This window comes from Athene noctua, chromosome 1, assembly GCF_965140245.1.
Source record: "Athene noctua chromosome 1, bAthNoc1.hap1.1, whole genome shotgun sequence".
NCBI lineage: Eukaryota > Metazoa > Chordata > Aves > Strigiformes > Strigidae > Athene > Athene noctua.
The window spans coordinates 125,112,856-125,136,627 of NC_134037.1; the positions used below are offsets into that span (position 1 = coordinate 125,112,856).

The window sequence follows — 23,772 nt, forward strand, 5'->3', positions numbered from 1 at the left end:
ACAGATTTATAAAGCTCTAGTAGTATTGTCTAGTAATCAGACAATACATTTAAAAGTGGCAATTCTACCTTTCTTCCATTCTGCATGGATTAAATGCATTAATCCCAGTGCATTTTTGCTCAGGCAAAAAACAAACCAAAAGATTTCTTCCTCTTCTACATAGGAAGACCATTCCTTACCTGAATACCTTTTCTCTGAGCATCCCATACTTAGGCTGAATGATATGCTACTAGATATCATGTGTGGAAGTGGTGACATTGCTTCTGTACATAAAAGGGGTTGTCATCACACAGGGCTGTATTAAAGCCTCTGTATATTTTCAAATAAGCCTAAAAATCACCATCAAATTTTACATGGCTATATGGCTACTCTATTTTATTTAGCCCTGAAACTAATAACAAAAAATTAAACATTACACCTGTTTACTTTGAATGCCAGAGCGTTCAGTACATCATCAGTTGAGACACACAGTTGGCAGCCTACTATAACTACCAGTCTCCAAATCCTGAACAACCATTTAGCTTGTTACTAATAAAGAAAAACTACTGATGTGTAAAATTTTGTAAGAGAAAAACTTTGTTAGATGGTACATGGTTTTCTAAGGGTAGAACATAAGGCTGGCTGAGCTTTCTACATAGGCAAAATAATTTAAGTACTGTGATGGTTAATGTAAATACTGTACTGCTGAGGATGAGATAAGTAGCCAAACACAATAGAAATTACTGAGTGAACAAGAATCCTTTAAAAAGCAATAGAGTCTCAATTCTGGGTGGTCTACTTGAAGCTCAACAAGAAACTCAAACCTTGGGACACAGAACAAATTGCTCTCTCAAAATCTAAGGTATAAAATGATTAATTTTTTGTGGATAGGTTCTAATAAATTGAAGCTACTATTACACTTACCGTTCTCGGTCTTGTTCAAGGGCTTTTTGCTCTGCTTCTAGACTAGCCTGCAGACCTGCCTGTTCACTGCAGCTGTTGTTCAAGATGGCAAGCTTCTGCTTCTGTTCTTCAATTTCAAAGTCTATCGTCGAACGACGTTGCAAAGCAGAGTGCCTCCTTTCTAACTTAGCAACAGCTTGCTCCAGCGCCTCTCTCTGCTGTTTTTCCCTCGATTCAAGGATTTCTTTTTCCTTCTTCCGAACCTTTTCTTCCTGACGAGCTACATTGGCTGTGAATTCAAAGGTTTCTTGAAGCTGCTGCAGCTGATTTGTGCTAGCTCTGTACTGGGCAAGCTGCTCTTCTTTTTCTTCTATTTCTTTCTCTATTTGATAGAGAGTATTATCTAACCCTAGCAAGCCCTTATCAAGGATTTCAGAAGCTCTTTGTTTTTCTTCCAGCAGAGCTGGCAAATGATTACTCTTCAGGTATCCAAGCTGGCGTACTTTAGATTGGAGCGTGTACTCTGCTGGCTTTATCCTGTCAACTTCTTCAGCCTTGAGTACGGCATCCACAAAGTTTTCATCATCCCTCTTGAGATTTAAATGTTCTTCATGTGCAAATTTTAAGTGTTCCAGAGCTATATTTTCATCTGCTATTTCCTTTTCTAGATGATCCATTTGTTGAACTAAATCTTTTTCCAAAATAGTCAACTGTTCCAGTTGTTTCTTTTTAAACTCTACAAAATCATGCTGTGCTTTTTCTAACTCTTCAGATTTTTCATCACCTTCAGATCGGGCTTCCTTGACTTTCAAAAGAGATTCTCTAATATCTTCAAGATCTCTTTTCTCTTCTTCAACTCTTTGTACATCCCCTCTTTTCAGGAGCTCTATCATGACCTGCTTCTCTCGAAGCTGTTCTTCTAGATGAGCAACCAGCATCACCTGCTCCCTTTCTTGTTCTTCAAGTCTCTTTTTTTCTGATTCCAGCTTAATATACTGTTCATCTTTTTCCTTTTTAAGTCTTTCTAGTTCACGGAAAATCTGCATTTTCTCTGCTTTTTCATTATGATTAAGTTCTTGTAGTCGCTGCAATTCCTCTTTGACCCGGGCAAAAATTTCTTCCTGCTGCTTTTTCTTTTGAAGCTCTATCTCCTGTTGTTCCCGTAATCTCTCTTCTTCAAATTTTTCTTTTTCAGCCAGCAAATCCTTTAACCTGCTTTCAATGTGAACACTTCTCCGTTTCAGACTCTCTTCCTGTTTCCGGATTTGCAGTTGTACTATTTCTGTTTCTTTGCGCTGTGACTCTACTTCCTGCTGCATTCTTACAAGTTCTGCTTTGTCAGATCTTTGTTTTTCTTCCATCTCTTCTATTTGTTTCCTACAGTGAAAATACTTACTTGTAATATTTCAAACTTTTTTTACCAAAAGACAACATATCCCTTAGAAGTTAAGAAGGCTGGATAAGGATTTTGCAGTATATATAAAATTTTTTAATAGTTTTGTTTTGTCACAGGTTAAGATCTTACATTGCTTGGAAGTGACTCAATGCACGACAAATGGTAGAGATTCATATAGTCTATTTCAACGTTAAAATTTGGGGATATGTGAAGTTACAGGAAGACGTTATATAGCACTTATGGTAACAGAAAATTAGACTATATTAGTTCTGTCAAATCCAATAAAAATATTGATAGAACACATCCATGTACACAGTGAAGAATACATACATATATATTTTATATATACATACGTTTTCATATACACAAACTTGTATAAAAGGACTTGATTAGAAATTTGCCTCACCAAATTTAAGCCAACAGATGAATTAAAACAATGTCTTTTCCTCAGGTGAGCCCAACTAAATTACTGATAAACAGGATTATAAAATTAGGAAGAGACGTATTTGAGAGAAAAATTACTTTAAAACAAATGACTGTCTTGTGTCATCTCTGTTTTAAAGGTTCTAGTGCATTCCAAATGAAGACAGACTGAGACTTGAAGGTCATTATTATGCCCATAATACAGTCACCTGAATACATGTGGAGACAACCTGCCAGTCAGTTGGTTATTTTGTGAGAAGTTAAAGTCAAATACATTAAAGCACAAACAAAGCAAATTCAGCACAATCTGAATTTAAATCCTATCAACATAGCAAAAGCATAAATATCAGTGGCTCTATTACATCACTTTCTGAATAACATCTAATGCTTCAGAGTTTCAGGTTTTTTCTGAGTTTACTTAACTTAGTCCAACTATGTAAACAGCTCTTCCAAAATGGAGCAAGCAGTCCAAAGCTGAGATGACAGAAAGTGTCTTTCAGCTTATGAATTTAATCAGTGCTGTGATACGTAACAAGGTGAGAGCTATTACTTCTAAAATCTTAGCAGGTGTGATGATTCAGAACAGCCAGCTCAGTTTGTCAGCTTATAGCAATACTCTCCTTTTGTACTTCAAACTGATTTCAAAATAATGTTCCGATAATTATGATTTGTTTGCCCATACCAGCACTACAGTTTTATTTAAGAGAAGGGGTTTATAGCATGGGGTTTTCCAATCAAGATTCAATCCAAAGACAACTAAGCCATAAAAAAGATCTGAACAAAGAATGCAATTTGCCATCGTAAAATAACACCATGAAAATTAAGTGTGAGAAGAATACATTATATTTGTATAATCTCCTCATACCGTTGTGTTTGGTGTTTTCTTTGCTAAAGATCACAGCTATAAATTCAGCTTTGTCTACCTGTTACTAATCAATATGAATGAACTGTTCAAGAAAATAATCAAAATCTTCATACATGGCAAAACAAAACAAAACTATTTATACCCGGATCCTCTGCTTACTGATTAACACCATGTCTCCAAATTAGTGACTTAAATGAGTCTACAACATGTGTGTGTATATACACACACATACGTAAAGACCACTGAGAACGCTGTTACCTTTTACTTTCTAATTTTTCAAGTTCCTCTCGTTGCTGTCTCTCAAATTCTAGCCTGATTTAAAAAAACAAACAAAAAAAAGAACACAGCAAAAAGGTTATTATTTCCTGAATATCACAAAAAATAGGAAGCTATGATGCAATTCAGTGTGTGTTTAGAAGATTATAACAATGGTACAAATCAAAAGCTTTTTAAAACTACTTTCTAGAATAACAGAAAATATTTCCTTTATTAGGGTTACAAATGAGATATCATGCTGTCTGACACGAGTACAAACAAAAAAGTAAATTAATTTCTGGGAGGAAAAAAAATATTTAAAATTAAACAAGACAGGTAAGTGATTAGCATAGCCTTTGTAAATTAACTACATGGGGACATGGCAATCAATACATAGAAATTGAATTTCTCTACCTTAGACAGATCGGTCCTTTTACAGGGAAAAGACTGCCATGGGAGGCAGGGGGAAACAGAGCAATCAGTTAAGAAAGGAATTGATAGAAAAAACATATTAGCAGTACAGAATATTTTAAAGTCAAAACCAGTTTGTTTTATTAGACATTAAATTGGTTAGGTTCATAGAACATTTGTCACATTACAACTCAAAAGTGGAATTTAAATAATTATTCTTTCTGAACACATTTTTCAAATGCCACTGACAGTTAAATTGATGCTGCTCTTCCTATGGTTTATTAACTTGGCCACTTCTGAGAAGGGTAAGAGCTATGAAACCACATTATGGCACACTTGTAGTTTTTCTTCCTTTTCCTCACAAGAAAAAAACCTCAAACTTTACTATGATGTAATCACTGGGGTTGAAAAACCTGAAATTCCTGCAAAGTGTAACATTCAAGCATAGAACACAATTCAAACCCATTTATCCAAAATCTTTTGAGATTTTCATGTATTTAGTTTGATGAGGTTCTGAAAAACGATGGGAGAGTATTTTATGTCAGTTTTAATACCAGCTCTTATTACAGTTGTTCTTCTCTTATTTTAATTTCCTTTGAAAGATTTATGATTTTCTAAGGAAATTTTTCAAAATAAATATTAAAAAAGCACAGAGAATCTATATACGGACTGAAATATCCAACCAAATAGACAAATAACTGGTTATTTCAGGCTTGCTACAGCTTAAGGAGTTTGCAGGTTTAGTGAGAGTCCATAAATGCTGAAAAAACGCAAGACTGCACTACAAGTTAACTTCAAGTATTTCATGAACTGCAGTTTAAGATGTCATTACAATTACATACAATGTCATACAATTATGTAGACAGGCTTTTCAAAAATAAAGTATTTTTAATATTTCTCTCTAAAAATCATACAAATGCCTACAACAAAAAGGAACTGCCCCTGGAAACATGCAGAAAATACACCAATAATCTATATTTATAAAGCAATTTAAATGAACTTTGATTCCTAGATGCTAAAGAATCATTCCAACCACTGTGATACTGGAGAAAGACTCGTTTCACAAATTCTATTTCTCCCTATTTCTCACAAATTCATTTTCAAAAAATACCTTCTACAATTCCTAAGAGATGAGAAAATGTAGATTTTTAAAATTTTTTTTTTAATATGCAACTCCAGACATTTGGAGCTTCCATGTTAAGTGTCTTACCAAGAGTCTTTTCACATTTGCATTGAGACTATGGCTAGAATGGGCACTCTCTCAACATTACAGCACAAGGAGAGATGGTAACATCTCCATAGTATTTTTAATTCAGTCAATTTCTGTAGCAGCAATGCAAAATCCAAAGTATTGAAAGAGAACAAAAAGCAGTCTTAAGGGGCCTTTGAATGCAAATCTTAATTCAATGGTTACAATGTGCTTTGGGTTATTCCCTCGCCTCTTTTTTTTAAACTGTACCTCAAAAGTCCTCACTTTGGCTATGGTCTACCTCTAGAATTAAGAGCTGTTAGTTATCACTTCTTATTTAGGGCTTGGCTGACAGATGCCACCATACTAATCATTACTTCAGTCCAAAATAATATAGACCCTGGGGAATATAGTTCTGGTTTGTGGAAATGCAGATGTTGGTTGGGTTCTGTCAGATGTAGACCATCTTTGCTTAGACAGTTGGCAAAGATATCTACAAGTATTCCCATGCTTGGTTAAGCCATAAGGAAGTAAAACATTTCAAATCAGCTAACATAATGTGCAAAACCCAGACCAAAAAATCTTCTAATATTTTGACTGTCCTATAAAATACATAATTTGGCAAGCATATTTTGTATAAGCATAAAAATGGTAACTAGCTTTTGATTGAGATCTGATACAAGGGAAATGAGCCATCCCAACAATCAGTCTGGTATAAAAAAACAAGTCAGTAGTAAAAACTCCGTGATTTTCTCTTTGAAAAAGTGTCTTTAATTCCTTCAACAGTGGTGTCATGACAATCAGATTTATCTTACACTGAAATGGAGCTGGTGGTGCTCAACAGGTTGTTCAGGAAAGAGAAACGAACTGTGCAGAAGTAGTTCTTTTGTCAGTGAAAATGGCTGTTACCCAAAGCCAAATACGAATCATCATCAACACCCCAATCAGAAGCTTCCAAACACTACAGGTAGCTGTTTTTAAAATGCATGTTTCATGCATTTTAGACAACTAAATACTCCTGTGAAGAGAAAAGCTAACACAGCCTGGTGTTTTGCTGCTACAGAGATTCAGTGGTGCCTAAGAAGGTGTGAGCTCCATTAAAGGCTCTCCTACCATGGGGCTATTCATGTCTTTATTCTCTACCAAAGGTGCTCATACTGCAGCCTTTATTTCTGCAGGGGTAATAATGATGCCTGTCTTACTTAGCTGGCTTCCTATTTTCTCAATAGATTTAGGAATTCACCACTTTTTAATCCATTACCTCTGCAATATTTGAAGCAAACTGGTTATGGGCTTAAAATTATTTCAGGACAGGAGAGAATCTGGGGAGTTGGGACAGGCAGTCAATGATTGCAGAAACCTTGTTTCATTAAGAAGCTAGTAAAAAAAAATAAATCTCAGCATCACCAAAAAAATCACTGCCAGTTTTACAAAGCACAGATGCAAGACTGATGTTTTCCGGTTTAGTTTATCCGTAATAAAAATCTTTTTCATATAACCTCTATTCCCTTTATTAATGTGAGCACTACTGTGAATAGAAAAAAATATTAGCTTGAAATTAAAAAGAAAGAAACGTACAGATATTAAGGACTAGAATGCACTCTTTCTTCTTTTGTAGATCTACCACAAAGGAACTTAATCTGATCAGTGTTGAATTAAATAGACACCATTTTCCTGGAAAATGTGGCATATCTAGTGATAAGAGCAGTGTAGATAAGCTGCAAAGAAAGGAAGTCAGTTCTACTAGCACAGTACTACAATAGCTTAATTTACACAGCACAAAAGTGCTATCTGGTACTACATCTGTTAAGAAAGACTCAGTACTGGCAGGACTACAAAGATGTTACAATGCCATTCGGTAGCCCAATTTATGAGATTAATTTAAAAAACAAAAACAAAGCAAAACAAACACCCCACCCTAAATCCATGACAAGACCAAGGTTTCTCATGACTGGTTTTAGTTACAGTATAATGTAGCTTACAAAAGGTCTACAAATGAAATCTTCAGCATAAATCTATATGCAAAACTCTATTTTATTCAAAGCTTATTATCTGAAGCAGTGTTGCATGCCACCAGATTTAAGACAAAGACTAGGAACAAGCAGAGCAAAGAATTTTGCATGTTAAGCCAAAATTTTATGCAACTATCTCCACATATGGGAAATCAGTAGCCAAACAAAAAAACATACAAACACACCCCAAAAGCCACCCATCTGAAAACACAATTAAAGATAACACTGATTTTCACATGAGAAAGCTACAATACAGTAAGCAAGATCCATCATTTATCTGTTTTCATAACAACTGAAGGCAATACCCCAGACTCTTCTACCATTGATTGCTGAAGATGTTAGATCTTACAAGCTGTTTATTGCAACCTACAGAAATTGCAGATTTAGCTCCCAGCCTTTAGGTTATCAGTACTGAAACTGGAAGAAAAGGTGGTCTTGAAAGTGCTAAATTAACAGCAGGCAGAATGCTACAGCAGTTAGCTACAGAAGTCACACACAAAAAACCAGCGGGCCAACTAACAAATCTAGATCTATACTGCAGGTAGGTAGTATATCATTATGTTATGAGAAACTGATACTACAATCTATTGTCGTAAAGGGTCATACCAAAGGACTTGGGGTTTACATTATTCAAAATGTATTATTTTCTTTAACTTGCATATACTCCAGCCGCTTGTTCCCCTTAAAGTAACATTTTCTGCAGAATTACCTCTTTGGGACAAGCTCACCACATGATCAGAAAAAAAACCAAACAGTGCTGTCATAAAGGAGGAGATAGAAAGAAAACAGTGTAAGCATCAACATAAATAGTTGTCATGTCCTAGCCTAAGCTGAAAAGCTGCTGTTGCCAAATTGCTGTCCATAAAAATGCATCAATTATGGAAGATGCTTTCTTGTACTGATTTGTAAGACCAGGGCTCAGTTAAAATGCAGTGCAAACTTCAAAGACTAACTTCTCTTTACAGCAGTCATAAAAGCAGTAAAAACAGTCATATTTGAGGTTTGTGAGGTTTTTTTGGTTTATGCTTTCTTGGGTTTTTTAAATCATTGATCTATTAGGACAATACCCACCCCTCTGCACTGCATTGGCAATGTGTATTATTCAGTGTGGCATCTATTGTTTTAAACATAGTTACAGCAACTAAAGATAGGGTTAAGAGTTTAAATTACGAATATGCAACCATTGGGACCAGATATTAATCTTCATCAATGATGCAAACGGTGAGATTGAGTGTACCCTCAGCAAACTTGCAGACAATACCAAGCTGAGTGGTGGGGGTGACACACCTGAGGGACAGGATGCCATAAAGAGGGACCTGGACAAGCTCAAGAGATGGGCCCCTGTGAACCTCATGAGGTTCAACAAGGCCAAGTGTAAGGTCCTGTACATGGGTCAGGGCAACCCCTGGTATCAATACAGGCTGGGGGTTGAAGGGATTGAGACCAGCCCTGCTGAGAAGGACTTGGGGGTACTGATGGATGAAAAGCTGGACATGAGCCAACAATGTGTGCTCATAGCCCAGAAAGACAACTGTATCCTGGGCTGCATTAAGAGAACTGTGGCCAGCAGGTTGAGGGAGGGGATTCTCCCCCTCTACTTCACACTGGTAAGACTATCTGGAGCATACTGCGTCCAGTTCTGGAGCCCACAGCATGGAAAAGACACGGACCTGTTGGAGTGGATCCAGAAGAGGGCCACAAAAACGATCAGAGGGATGGAACACCTCTCCCACAAAGACAGGCTGAAAGAGTTGAGTTATTCAGCCTGGAAAAGAGAAGGCTTTGAAGAGACCTTCTTTCAGCATCTCACTAATTAAAGAGGCCTTATAAGAAAGATGGGGACAGGCTTTATAGCAGGAGGCCTGTTGTGATAAGACAAGTGATAATGGTTTTAAAAGAGAGTAGATTTAGACTAGTTAGAAGGAAGAAATTTTTTACAATGAGGGTGATGAAACACTGGCACAGGTTGCCCACAGAGGTGGTAGATGCCCCATCCCCAGTATCTTTCAAGGCCAGGTTGGACAGGGCACTAAGTAACCTGATCTAGTTGAAGATATGCTCATTGGAGGGGAGTTGAATTACTTTATCTTTAAAGGTCCCTTCCAAACAAAACTATTCTATGATTCTATTATTCATGAGCTTCTTTGCTTAGAAAAACATATGCACATAACAGTGACTATGGAACAATCTCAGATAGGTTTTACTGCTCACAAACAAGTGATAGTCATGTAGACCTTCATTACACCTGTAATGTGAGTCTTGAGTATAATCCCTTCGTGTGTTTACAAATGAAGCAGAATAAAATATCTATTCCTGCAAGCCAGTTCACAAAGATTAACTGAATGCAGACTAGCAAGAGAGTATCAATAATTAACCCTCTGCTCATAGTTTATAGTCTAATAAAACACAGTCATGGAAGTGTTCAGGAATATGAGGAGTATTTCACTTAATCTTATCCTCGATTTCAACAGCAGCAGTGCTCTCAGTCACACCCAAGAAAGGAAAATAAAAGTTACAAGAAGTGTTAGATGGGAAAAATGGCAGCGTTTCTAAAGATTACTGCGTACATTGATAAATTAATTATATTATTCATACTGTTCAATTTCCAGGAAAGCAAGACAAGATGTTTCAAAAATTGATAAGGAAAAAAGAAGCAATATTCCACAAAACATATCAGGGAAAAGTAAGAATTTGCTGCAATCTACTCCCATCAGAGACAATCAAGTAACTCTCCAGATTTTCTCTTGTTCCTTGTAACTGTTATTTAAAAAAAAAAAAAAATCCTCTCAGTAAGACATGATTTGGCATTATCTGAAGACAGTATGAACTCCTTGGGCAGGGAAATCATTCTTAATCCCACTTGCCCATGCCATTACATTTTGCTGCAAATCTGAAAGACTAAAAGTGAGGCAATGATGAAACAATCTGTTCTACTCTATGTTGACTGTAAAGTCAGGGTCAGTACTGTGCAGTATAATGCAATTATTCGTAACTGTATTGTAGCAGAGTAACATTATTAGTCTGGGAAAAGCCCATGGTTGCTGATCAATAACCAGAGGTATCAAACAACAGCCAGAAACTTTCCCCAACCCACAGAAAATATAATACTAGCAACTGTCACTAGAAGTTTTTAGATTAAACTATTTGAAAAGCTAAAGAAATATAAAAATATACATGTACTTTTTTGATCTTCTCTTTCATGACTGTCTGAAAAAAAGATGTAATTTATCAGCAACTAGTTCACTATCTTGAGATCTCTGTAGGTAGCTCAGCAGCAAAACAGTAACAGTCACATATGAAGCAGTGTTATTACACATACTCACTGTATTTAAGACATTGATTAACTTGAAGTTATTATTACCTGTCCAATATTCCTAAATTCTAAAGGATGAAGAGCAACCCCACAGTAAAACTCAGGAATAAAGCTGCACTATCCAAGCCTATGATTCAATTTATGGTCAATTTTTCAAAAGCACATAGGTGGTTAAAGTGCCTCATCTCACACTCAAAACACAGGCACTAGCTATTGAAAAAAAAATAGAACAAACCACCATCAATTCTCTGAAAGTCACTTTAAGAACACTGATAAAAACATTAAAAACAGCTTCTCTACAATAAGCAGTCTATGTCATTGTAACTATAATAAAACTATTTTCCACATCCTAGCTCGGTCACCTACTAAGAGGTATACAGTGAGAACAAATGACATTCATTTTGCAGACTTTTTATGCTTGTATAGGTATTATATGAACTGAAGAAATCTTAATTTTCAGTTTACAATGCATTTTTCTCAGGAAAAATAGTTAACTTGTAATTCTGAAGAAAGTATAAGCATAAAACTTGCCATGTCATTATTGTGTTGTAGTGCCTTGTTTATAATGCAAATGTCTCCCAGATTTCAGGTACTACAACCTTCTTTTGTGTCAGATCTATCAGCGTTCAGTGATACAGTTACACTTGCATTTGAGTAGAGAAATCTCAGGAAAAAAAGTTTTAAGCAGGATGAAAGCTCCTCAGTGTCCCCTTCACCTCATTTTCTAGCATGCATTAGTTCAAATAACATTTCTGAAAAGTTCTGGCTTCACTCAGAAGCCCATTATTTAACAAGCATAACCTGAGAAATAAATATTTTCTGTTACTGACATTTGGAACACTCAAACCAGCTAAAATGAAGAACAGTTGGAATTTTAACAACCGCATTTTAGAACATACTCACCCTGGATTATAAAGCATAACTGCTGACAGGTTTTCACAAGATTTTGAAAGATCTGTCATAGACAAGCTGAAGGAAGACAGCAGACCACTCTAACAACAGACCATTAAAAAAAAAGCATTAGACAAACACTGATGTGCTCACGAACTCCTACTTTGTTTCACTTGATAAAATATTGACTAAGGTATGGGAAGGAAATAAAAAAGAAGTATTCTACAACAATCAAGATGTGTGAAATAAAATATATCAAGATATATGCAAGAAAACTGTGAAAAGGTTTAAATTTCCCAAGCACTTATTTAATCTCACCTTTCTTTTCTCTCTTAGCTTAGCAGCTTCTTTGGGGTGGTTAAAGCGAAACATATTGGTTCTTCCAAGTAATATAACAGCACCTGATGAGAAGAATACACACCATTCAGTGACAACATTTTGTACCTGAAAATGCCATGTAATTTTTTCAGACACTCAGTACATAATCAAAGACTTCCATTAAGCAAGAACAAAATGAAAATGCATTTTGACAATTCAGGTGTATAATGATAGATAGTCACAGCTACATTTACTGATGTATACAGGTTTTTTTCCTTCTCTTCCTACTTTAAAAAAAAAAGCCCCATGTATGTTCACACACACAAAGGTCAATCATATTCATACAGTTCAGTTAAAGATTAAATATAGGTAGAGGAAGCAGTGGAAGCAGATGCCCCAATTTGACTATATGCTCTTCAACACTACTACTTTAGAAGGTGTCAAATGCAATGGGAACATCCATAAATGTGACTAAGAACAAACTGTTATCCATCCACTATCGGTTGCAGTCATGTTTGAATCCACCTGCACTGAAAGCACCAGATCTCATAACCTGTACTCTCACCTTTTTCTTCTTTATGTAGAAAAACACGGAAGTTTATCATCACTCAAAACAGGATTATTGGACTTTTATATCCAATAGTTATTTTCTGCAGGAAGAACCATGAATAATTCATATAGCTCAATGCACATCCATTACTGTATTTAATCAGTTAAGGTACAGGTCACAAATAATATGATTCTGGGCAATTCTTATATTTTAAAGATAATGGCACCAAAATTAAAACTTTCCTACTACAAAGAATACTGTCAGTTATGTGTCACTGCTGTCACAACATGGAAGTCTTCCAAGTTCATCACCACAGAATCAACTGTTCAGCTGTTTATCTGTTGGTCAATGCGAGGCATTTTTAAGAAAAAAGACTCTGTTACATTCACATTACAAAAAAGTCTGCACCTAGAATGTTTTCTACAAAAGAATTCTTATCATCTGAGAATGAAATGCTGTCCTTAATAAGGAATGCTCCTCTTAAACTTAACTTATTTAGGAATATCAACCCAAATAAGGTCATTCAGTCTTGGCAAATTAATGGCAAAAAACACTACAGTCACAACATTGCTTCTCACCATCTATTCAGTGCCTCAATTTTGGACCACAGGAACTCTTTACCTCAGTCTAATCTTAAAAAGAATTACCTTTCATAAATCTGTATGTAGGTTTGTAGTGCAAAGTCACTTTGATACCACCTCTGTAATTTATGTGATGCCGCAGGCTGACCTTTCCTTTGAGAAGTGCACTGGGCATACGTTTTATGTAAGCACATTAAAAGAGATCCATGATGGTCATGACTGCTGTAGTGAAAGGGCTAAAATTGTTTCTAGTCTACCACTACTGCTTCATATGCTCACCACTGTCCCAAATATTTACCTGTTCCACTCTTGCTGACTGACTTAAGGGGGATTTTGCGAGGACTTCTATGAAATTCCTTCAGTTACTTTCAAATGAAGATAAACACAACCAATGGTAACCATTTTTACCACATTACTAGGTGGAAGCAACTTAAATGGATTAAAGTTTGAGAATGTATATACATATAGATATGTGTTGCCAACTACACAAACTTAAAAGAAAACAGGAGGGGCTTAACAACAAGCATGTGACAGTCAAACCCAGGTGATGGATCATATGACCAAATCCTAGATTTCTCTTTTAGTGCTTCTCTGAATTCTACAGTCATGAGCCCAGAAGGAGATGTGTCATAAATCTGGATAGGAGGAAGGAGAAGGGATATGTGCATGTCACATGATGCACGGTCATGGAAATATTTAGTACACTAACATGGCCAATGGACAGATTAGAAGGGGAACTACAATGCCCTTGCTTCTCTCATTAATTCCCTCTTTTTTTATCCAAGCATGTCACAGGCATAATTACTTCATGACGCCACTTCTTGCACTACAGAACTTCTATGTGTTTAATTTTTGCATTATTCTATTATTAAGGAAAATCTCTACAATCTTAATTCCCACTTGACAGAACTTAGATAAGCATCATCATCAAAGCCTCTTTAGGAAAAGAAGTCTGGACAAAATCATACAGTCAAATGTTTCCTAAGCACCAGGTTAGATTTGTCTGTTGTAGTACAATGCAGCTCCCTGCTAGAATGCAAGTGTGCAAAACGCAGTGTAAATGTCATCATGGAAACATAACTGGAGTAGCTATCGGGTCATAACTGGATTAGCTATCGGGTTTGCTTTTCATTTATTTACTGTAAGCAACAATTCTTATTCTCCTTGAATGCTAAATAGCAAAGAAAAAAGGTTTGTCAGATACAGGGATAGTACTAAAACCAACAAAAACTAAGCAAAAGAAGTCTTTATCATTTGTGGAGCTCTGACCTCATAATTTAACCGGTTGACTCCAATATATAAATGACTACAGAGCATAGGGAAAAAAAAAATTTAAGAATGTCTGCCGAGTGCCATCAAGTATCTCTGACCTACACAAAGCAGTATTTTGCAACTATGCAGAAAAATTTATCTATAATTAAGATCTTACCAACTTCTAAAAGTCACTTTTTTATTTTTAAAAGGCTTTTTTAAATTAACAAACTATAAAAAACAAGCAGTGGGAGGTTACATTAAGTACAGAAGGGTTGACAATTTGGCCTAAAACCAGAAAAGTTGGTTTCTAGTTGAGCATAAAGTTAAGGTAAAGGGCAAATTCTGAGTATTAATTCAGTTACCTCTAGAAATCCTACCATATGTTCTTAGGAATAAAAAAATATTGTAGTAAGCTGTGTTTACACGAAAAGGCCACATTAGCCAGAATTCACAAATGCTGGAAGTAATCTGAAGAAGGAAACGGTAATTAATTAGTATGCATTTTGGGGTTTTTTTAAACTCCATGACAGTCTAAAAATTTAACACATTTTCAAATGAACAGTTATAAATGATGAACGGAAGCATTTAAATATATCAGCAGTTAATCAGCATTACCTAAAGCGGATATTTAAGGAGGCTGGCACTTCATGCTGTGAGACTAAATGCTAACACAGCTAGGATACACGGATTGTGCATGAGTCGTTAAACTAGTTATTTCATCAGCTTGCCCATGTGATGTCACAGCTGACATCTTTCTCACTCAGTCTAGTTAGACAAGCTATAGGTCAGCTTATGCAGCTGTTTTTCACAGTTTAGGAACTCAAAGGAACCCTTCCCCCTTGAGTTACAAATTTCTTTAGACAGACAGAAATTTGGGGAGAAAAGTCATGTTTCCACTCTGCCCAGTCCAAAAAACAAGTTGTTGTGTATGACTGGAAGAGGAAAATAGCATCCAAACTCCTAGTTTCTTCTGAGGCACATCAAAACTTTACTGCCTTTGAAATGCAGTAGGATAAAGCAAAAGATGTGTCACTGCAACTCAACTCTTACTGTTTAGAGTGTTATCTGCCATTAATGTCAATGTTTCTGTTGCTAACAATTTATCAGTGAGATTTACTCAAATAGAAGACAAAAGGGGCTGGGCTTTCTTTTTTCTCCAGTATCTGTAACAAAAACAAGCACATACTCCTCCTGTTCTGCATGAAGAAATAGACACTTTACAAAAGCAATGTCCCCTCTCTACCTCAAAACTCCTTACTTTCTGAAAGCAGACTTTTGAAGCACTTGTTTCAGTCCAGAAAAAGATGCAAGACTTCCCTTGTTCAACACCACATTCTTCCTTTGTTAGAGTAAGTTTACTCTGAAAGCTTCTTTCAGGGAATGTAAAGTAAGATATTGTTTTCAGCAGCTGAGCTGCATGACAGCCCCACAGATAAACTGGTCTTCAGTTCACTGGTAAATGAGGAGATATTCTGGGTGCTCCCGGAAGATAACACATTCTGAACCTTGCTGCAGCACTCACCGGTTTACTGGTTAGCCAGTCCTTTCCAGGCCAACACAATACACTTTTGTTGCCAGCTGTCCCAGTTGCTTTTCCATTTTCAAATTTTAAAGCCTTTATATTAAAATTATAATTCTCTAAACTTCCTCCATACATCTCAGCCTCCCCCTTTTTGTCATTTCCCTACAGCTGCAGTGAACAAATACTCCAGCTGAATCTCCTGCTATACAAGAGGATTTGGCAACAGAGTGTTAAGTAGGACAGGCCTGAGGCTCAGGGAGGGGGACAGGAGTGTTTCTGACATTGTTTTAGTCCTATAGAGACCAATATTCTTTTTCTTAATATTGCAATCACCTAAGCAATCTAGCATGGAGTTCATTTTATGTATAAATATTCAACAAAATCAAAGGGTAAACCATACTTAAGATTATGAAGTGGCTTAAACTAGTAAAGAATTCTCCTTTCACCACATGGCAATTCTTTGACAGAACAAAAACTCTGTGGCTCTCCTGATTGTTTTGGGCTGTAGTTGAGAAGACATGGAATAACTAAACAATAACCCCTTTGTATACACATTTTTTTCAGTGCTGTTTCCAGAAAGAAACAAAAATGCTTTATCAAAAATTGCACTGTGCCGGATAATACCTTGATTAAGGTGTGTGGCCTCTGTAATCTGAATGCCATTCACAGAACACTGTGCTCCATTCAGTGGTATTAGATTCACAGTACCGTTGAGATTTTCGAAGACGCAATGTTCACTTTCCAAATCAAGGCCATGAAGAACTAAATACAAAGAAATAAAATAACATAATTAGTCTCTTAACAACTAGTAAGATTAGTATACTGATATCAATTTATTAAGGATATATTGCACTACATATTTGAGAGTATCTTTTCTCTTTATTCTCAACAATGTGGGTTTTTTCCCTCCTTCATCACATCTTAAATGTTGATGCTGTTTATTGATTCATTGCTGTGAAAAGAGAAATTCATTGGGTTGCTTGGGTTTCTTTGGTGTAACATTCTGTTCCCCTTACCACCAGATTAGTAAATGCTTCTTTCCTTCTGATAGCAAACAGGAAAGTAAAATTAACGTATCAGTAGAGACAAGGGGTTTTTGACCAGTTACTGGTAAATAATGAAAGCTTCTTGACCTTAAAGTAACCATGCTTAAATGTAAAGACAGTCTACAATCGCAAATTATATCCTAACAAGGATGACTGGAACAAGGTTCTTACATTCTATTACATTCAGGCCTTTTATCAATCAGTTATACTACTTTCTATCTCTTCTTCAATTAATGTATTATCCTCTCTACTAGCATTGTTTAATACCATAAAGCAACACAAGTTTGCTTTTAATGAGATTTATATGGAAATTTTAATCCAGGCATCTTTTCATTCACAAAAATATACCAAACTAAGTTATTTGACTCTCAGTCTCTCACCTGAGAATTAAAGGATGCAGTTTATTTAATGAAACTGCATTCAAGCAACATATTGACAGTAGTCCAGCTCTGGTATTTAGTTGCTTTGATAAGAAGTGAATATGAAAACCAGTATAAGAAGCTCACCTACTTTTTACTAACTTCCAGAATTTTCTTCAACGCAAATCTGAAGTCCAAAGACGACTTTATGTATAACAATATAACAACACTGTCATTATACAAAGGTTAAGAGAATGATGGTGCAGTAATTATGACAGGTGCTGTATGAAAAAGGATGGGATTTTTTTTTTTTACATGATACTATTTCAAAAGAAGCAAGAAGCAAACTAGTAACAAGTATGTGAATATGAATAAATTTTAAGCCCACAAGCTATTCTTGGAGCAAATCCCTCATAATTCAGCTCTCATATATGCAATAACATACAGACGAGTAACTGAAAAAGGGAAAAAAAATTATGAAGCTTAGTTCACATATTGTGATGTTAGAAGGAAAAGCAGCTGAAGAAAGCATGCAAAAAAATGCCAAATTCCATACCAATATCCTGTTCTGTCACAGCATCTTCCCTGCCAACATATGTTTGGCCCTCCTAATTAAGAGAGAAACACATGATTTTCAGTCGAAATCTCCCTTCCTCCCCTACAAAGATATGTTATCCTTCCACTTTCTCAGAGTGACCCAAACAAAATACATGTTTAAGCATATGTAAAAAAAAAAGTATCAGGTAGCATTTTTAGAATGGTTTCATGGTCATTATTATACAATATTATTATTAAATTCAAGTTTCAGCTGTCCTGTGCAGATTCATCTCTAGTTTTGAGGCAGTTAATCTAGATTTGGATTTCAAGTCAAGCTTTACTATGAGATGAATGAAAAAATATACATGGCTAGGAATATTAAACATCTATCTCTGGTTAACAAGTTGACCCTCAGGATAAACCTAAACAGTAAATTAACAGATATTTTAATGGAATCATTTGCAAAAGCTCTTCTTGTGCTACTGGAGAAGTGTAATGAGCTTTTCTTAGTATGGTGAAGGAATGTAATAAGCACTCTATTTAGATAGCAAATTAATACTACAATTTGTCTACTGAAAAAAAAAAAAAAAATCACAAGGCATATCAAAGCTACAGAAGCACAGATGTGTATTTACCTTCAAGTGGTACAAGATGATACCAGTACTGAGCAGATCATCGTCAATGCCAATGAGATGAGGCAGTTCAGAATCTAACACAACACCTATCCCTTCCTTCCTCAGAGCCAAGGTTTGTTCCTGTAAAGGACAAAAGTCTATTTACTGAGATATGCAGGAAATACTGCTCTTCCTTCTCTTTCTTAACCAAGTTTAATGTAACTTATTCTCTATAACAGCAGCCAAAAAAAAAAAAAGTGTTTTTTTAATGTGGGGTTTGGTTTGGTTTTTGGTTTGGTTTTTTTTTTTTTCATTTTCAAAGGCAACTGTTGTATTTCTATTGAGCATTCCAAGCTTGCTGTTCAGGAAATCTGTGAAGGTGTTATTTGAAAGAAACCAGACAAACAACTGAATTCTACCAGATAAGAAAGATCAATCAAGAGCATAACAAAACAATGCTGTCTAAAAGCAAGCTACATACCACCTTGCATAAAGGTATGGAGAATTTAAAACTCCTCAGAATTCAGCACAGTTAAGGAATTGAAAACTGAAAACTCTTTGGCAATCCTTTAAATAAGTTGAACCTTGAACAATAAAAAACCCCAGACATCTGAAAACTCGGTAAGTTTAAGCAGTTAAAACATCATCCAATGTAAGGGAAGCACTAACAGCAGTAAATCATTGTAGAAAATGTTTGCAGCATATAATTCCAATTCCTGAAAATTCCTTTGGGCCGCATTGTGCAGCCACCTGTAGGATGAAACATCATTCATCAGGACTACAAATGGGACACTTCAACCTTCAATAAAATATCATGCAATGTAGTACTGATCAGACAGTCTATGCAATAAATAAGAAATTATAGCTTTGAAATAAGTTTTAGTATTTAAGAAGTTTATTTTTCAAGTTGAAACCAAATCCTACTGGCTTCTAGGCCTGGAATATAACAGCAACCAAGACTGAACATAGACACCCATCACCGTTCAAAGTAAATGTATTTTTCCACCTAAAAGAGGTAAGCCCTTATAAGCCAGGGAAGACTGACAACCCAGGAAGGAGAAGCAACATCCGTAAGTACCACTTCTGTTTATTATAAAGCATATACTTTTCTCCTGGTGCTAGTAAACCCAGAAAATAGGTTTTCTGACAGCAGCATGACTACTCCTTTTCCAAATGAGCAGTATGCCTTCTCCGGAGCTAACCAAGACACTGCACTTTGTAAGAAAAAACAGATAGATTGTTATATGTATGTTCCCTAGTACAGTGACTTGACAAATCTGAAAGGAGAAAACAGATGCAATATCTAATTTCCCTGCACAGTAAGAAATATTGTCAATATTGATACTGTTTTAAAAATTCAAAGTATGGATACACCTGGGCAAGACAAGGTGATGACACAACATACAAAAGACACTCTAAAACAAAACCAGGAAATCCCACTGTGGTCATGGATGAATTAAAAGTTCTCCAGCATTCAGAAAGAAAGCAAGCAGACGTGATTCATGTTGCCCTGCAGCTCTCTGACATTCAAAATGCACCCAACTATTACTTGATATTATAAAAGTGTCATCTCATAAAACCAAAAACTACAGTTTAAATCATTGTCCAAGTGAAAAAGTAATTTCGGTCAAAAATACCTATCACATATTAAGTATTTATTGAGTAGCATCTACTGTTATTCATAATTTATAATGTTCCCCTATGACGAGGTTGAAGACTCAGAACCACTGAGGGCTGGTGGCCGTTTACACAACTGCTGGCACCTTCAGCCCAATGGAACCGATAAAATATTAGGAGCTGAACAATTTTTCCCCAGCATAACAAAGCATTTGCCAACATCCCTGACTGAGATAAGAATAGACATCCCAGGAGGCGAAGAAGTTATCACTGGGTGAGAAAAACATCTCACAAATAATTAAGAATAAAGAAAAAAAATGATTCTTCATTTTCCAGTCTTTTAATATTTAACACATTTTTACTACATTCAGAAATAAAACATGTCTAACTGTGAGTTAAAATAGATGTGTTGCTTATTTATTCAGATATAGAATTAAAGAATACTAATTGAGTTTCTAAACCCTTATTTTGTAAATGACTACCATTCACACACAGAATGTATCCTGTTGATAGAAGCATTATAATAAATGGAGTGGACAGCAGCTGCAATTTACTTTTTAAAAATTTTTAATACTTGCTGTAAATTAGCTTTTATCTTCAGATACAAATTACTATATATCCTGGATGTTATTCAGGTATCTGGAGTAACTACCAAACTTTAATTGTTTAGCTTAAAATGTAATTCCAGATTCAAAAGATTCTGCTAGGGTGCCTCCAAATGCCAAACTGTGCTCTTCTGCCCCAAACCAAAATCACAAAAACCTCATAAACAATAGATCTTTATTACTCTGTTCTCCCACAGTGAGACAAAGAGAAGAAAACGGCCAGAAAGAAATAGCCAAATTGCCCCTCTTTCATCCTTGACAGCATAGAAAGAATGTTCCTAAAGAACAGGCATCTTTTGAAATAAATTGAAGGTCTGTAAGCTATTATAAGGCAGAGAAATGATTAAGTTTAATCCCTTTTTTGATTTACTTTCATTTGTGCAACACAGTTTTAAGCAGCAGTGAATCCACAGTCAAATGACAAGAGCAGGAAAGGTCACTGTCCCTCTTAAAGAAACACCAATTCAGAAAATTTATGAAGACCTCAAGGTACACTAAGAAATCCGAACATACCACATGCATCTTAGCTTGAATTATCCTTGAAAAGTGTACACATACTCCCTCAATATTTAAGATGCGTTCATAAACTGTGGAAAATAAAGCAAGCCAAGTATTATCCACAAAGGAGCACTCCAGTTAATATAAACGGCTACTGTGTGAGGAGAATAAAAGGTTTTGTTCTTTAGAAGCAGCTAGATCAAATGGACTCATTTGAAGAGTAGAAACTCAGAAAATAATTCTGAGTCAGTACACAAGAAAAACACTTCCTTGAGTCAAAGTTTAAATAAGAGGATAATATTGTATATTTAAATGATAGTCTCTTTTAATTCAGCTCTGACTCAGCGGTCAGAAATATCCTGATATAGTAAATTCATTAACACTTCTGTGAAAGATATAAAAGCTATTGTGAAATCTCATCCCTTCTGCACTGAGATATTAAGTTTGCTTAACTGATAGTGTGGCATCTCTTAGCTTGCAGCTAAGATACGTTCTGGTAGTTTAAGAACAAAATCTTTGTCTAAAGTACTTATTTGAGCTGTAGACTTAATCTTCATCATATACAACTGCCCATGACAGGGAACATCTCTAAGATACATAGGATTTCTTTAAATGTATTTCTGTAAATGCACATGTAAAAATGGAAACACGCAAGTTTACCTGTTTGGCCAATAGGTTATTGAATTAAATCAAAAAAGAAAATAAGCCCGAAGGACATTTCTAACATTCCTTGACCAATCTACAAGTAGAGTGAAACATATGCTGCTACTGGCCCGGCACATATTCAACAGTACATGTAATTAGTACACTGCCCTTTTAATGAACAGAACCTCTTGGAGGAGTTTAATTTGTGTTACACTTTCCAATACAGAAACTCAATTCTTTTATTTAAATATTGAACAGTTCAGTGCTGGCACACAGTTCTGAGAATACACTATGCTGACACTTTCAGTAAAACATAACATTATGCTGGCTGAGTAAATTGTCCAGATGTCTATATTTGAATTATGCAAAAATGCTTAATAGCAAATTAAAGAAATTATGGATAAAAATATGCAACAGCAAAAGTCTTTACATTAATATTTAACCAGACTATACTAGAGCAGATTCTTATGCTAACAGGTACTTTGGGTGCATTTGATTTCACTGAAAATATGCTATTATATCCTCAGTCCACAAAAATGTCTGAAGATACTCAGTGGCCCGGCACTAACATTAAGCTCTCTATAAAATATATAGATGTAAACGGTACACAAGGGAAGTTCTTAATTCTTAATTGGTTTTCTTCCAGTTATGTACTTAGTACACTTCGCATTCCCTTTAAATCACTGGTAACAAATATTTCATATCTACAGAAAAACAATATTCTATACTGCTCAGAATTCAAAGACATGTGAAAATGCTTATTTCCAAACCCAGCAGATGACAGAATTAGGGGAATAGGAAAAAAAAAATTATTCAGCAGGAGTTGACAACCAAAAAGCAACCCCTTGTTAAACTGAAGGACACTGCAGACATCAATAATTTACACAAATGCAAGAAATTAAGTGGAGAAATTTTGAGAAAAACAAGGAGCTACCTATGGACAAATGCACAGGGTATATGTCACCTGTGGTTCCATAACCCCAAGAACCACAGACACAGAAAGCATGGGAAGTTTTCTGGAGAAGGACTGCTATCTGCTTGCTCTGTTTTATATTCCAAAATCGAGTACTGCTGAATAACCCTACTTCACCCACAGGGGTATTTAATCTGAGCCAGTATAATTTTTCTTTGAACAAGGGCACAAAGGACAAGAATGTTTGAAGTTTGATTTAAAACCAGATTTCCTAGTGTCTTAATATACATGATCAGTAAATATATCTTAGAAATTTGTGTTACCAATAAAAATTCTCAGTCTCTTTTGACTCCCACTAGTTTTTTACTTTAAAAAATTATCACAGCAATGACTTCTTTAGATACTATGCATAAAAAAAACCCCAACAACATAAGAAAACATTCCTCATTCATATTTACCGCTTTTTTGATACAATGATTTGCTTTGACACCCTAAACTATCCAATAATCAGGAACTCTGATCAACAAAGTATTATGTTATTATTGTAACCATCATCTGTCCATTCCACAGAATTCTAATTTACTTTAGAGTTACAAATTTTTCCAGGAATGTCATTGGGATATGTGATGTTTTTATTATTCCTGTATCAACCTCCATACTGTGGTACATTTATGCAATTATTTGTGTTATTCAAATATTCTTGTGAAATATGAAATGTTTCAGTGCAAATGAAAAAAATACTGTTTGTCATCATGTTTCCCCCACTTTTCAAACAGGGGAATATTTTTGCCTACTTATCTAAGACAGCTGATCCTCCAGCAGGTAATTCCCTTCTCTTTAAAAATGTTGTTTGCAAATATATTGAATTCCATATGACATTGGTAAACAATAACTGATCTTCATGAAAATGCCTCTAACTTTGGTCTTGAACTTCAACTTGCAGCAATTCTGCATTACTCATGCAATTGCTAGAGCCTCAAGTCTGATGCAAAACCTGTGGAGCATTTCTATTGTGTGTCCTTTGATGTCTGAGCAAATGCTTGCAAAACAGCAACCTGTTACTGAGACAAAAGTCT

The 23,772-nt window shown here is 35.5% G+C and overlaps 1 protein-coding gene across 5 annotated transcripts in view; it reads right to left on the bottom strand.

The window, feature by feature from the left end:
* Positions 1-23,772, bottom strand: part of KIF16B (kinesin family member 16B) — a 141,601-nt gene that overhangs the window by 58,057 nt on the left and 59,772 nt on the right. For 4 of the 5 annotated variants that reach the window (XR_012634549.1, XM_074918280.1, XM_074918193.1 and 1 more), the window contains exons 13-20: positions 18,440-18,559; positions 17,824-17,875; positions 16,487-16,624; positions 11,956-12,038; positions 11,650-11,738; positions 4,236-4,268; positions 3,825-3,878; positions 904-2,259 (exon numbers count right to left, since the gene is read on the bottom strand). Coding sequence is in view for 4 of the 5 variants with exons in the window: in XM_074918280.1 (XP_074774381.1) it covers positions 904-2,259; positions 3,825-3,878; positions 4,236-4,268; positions 11,650-11,738; positions 11,956-12,038; positions 16,487-16,624; positions 17,824-17,875; positions 18,440-18,559 (1,925 nt within the window). In the remaining variant the exon portion in view is untranslated. The remainder of the gene's footprint in view (positions 1-903; positions 2,260-3,824; positions 3,879-4,235; positions 4,269-11,649; positions 11,739-11,955; positions 12,039-16,486; positions 16,625-17,823; positions 17,876-18,439; positions 18,560-23,772) is intronic. The other variant, XM_074918368.1, reaches the window with a different exon arrangement.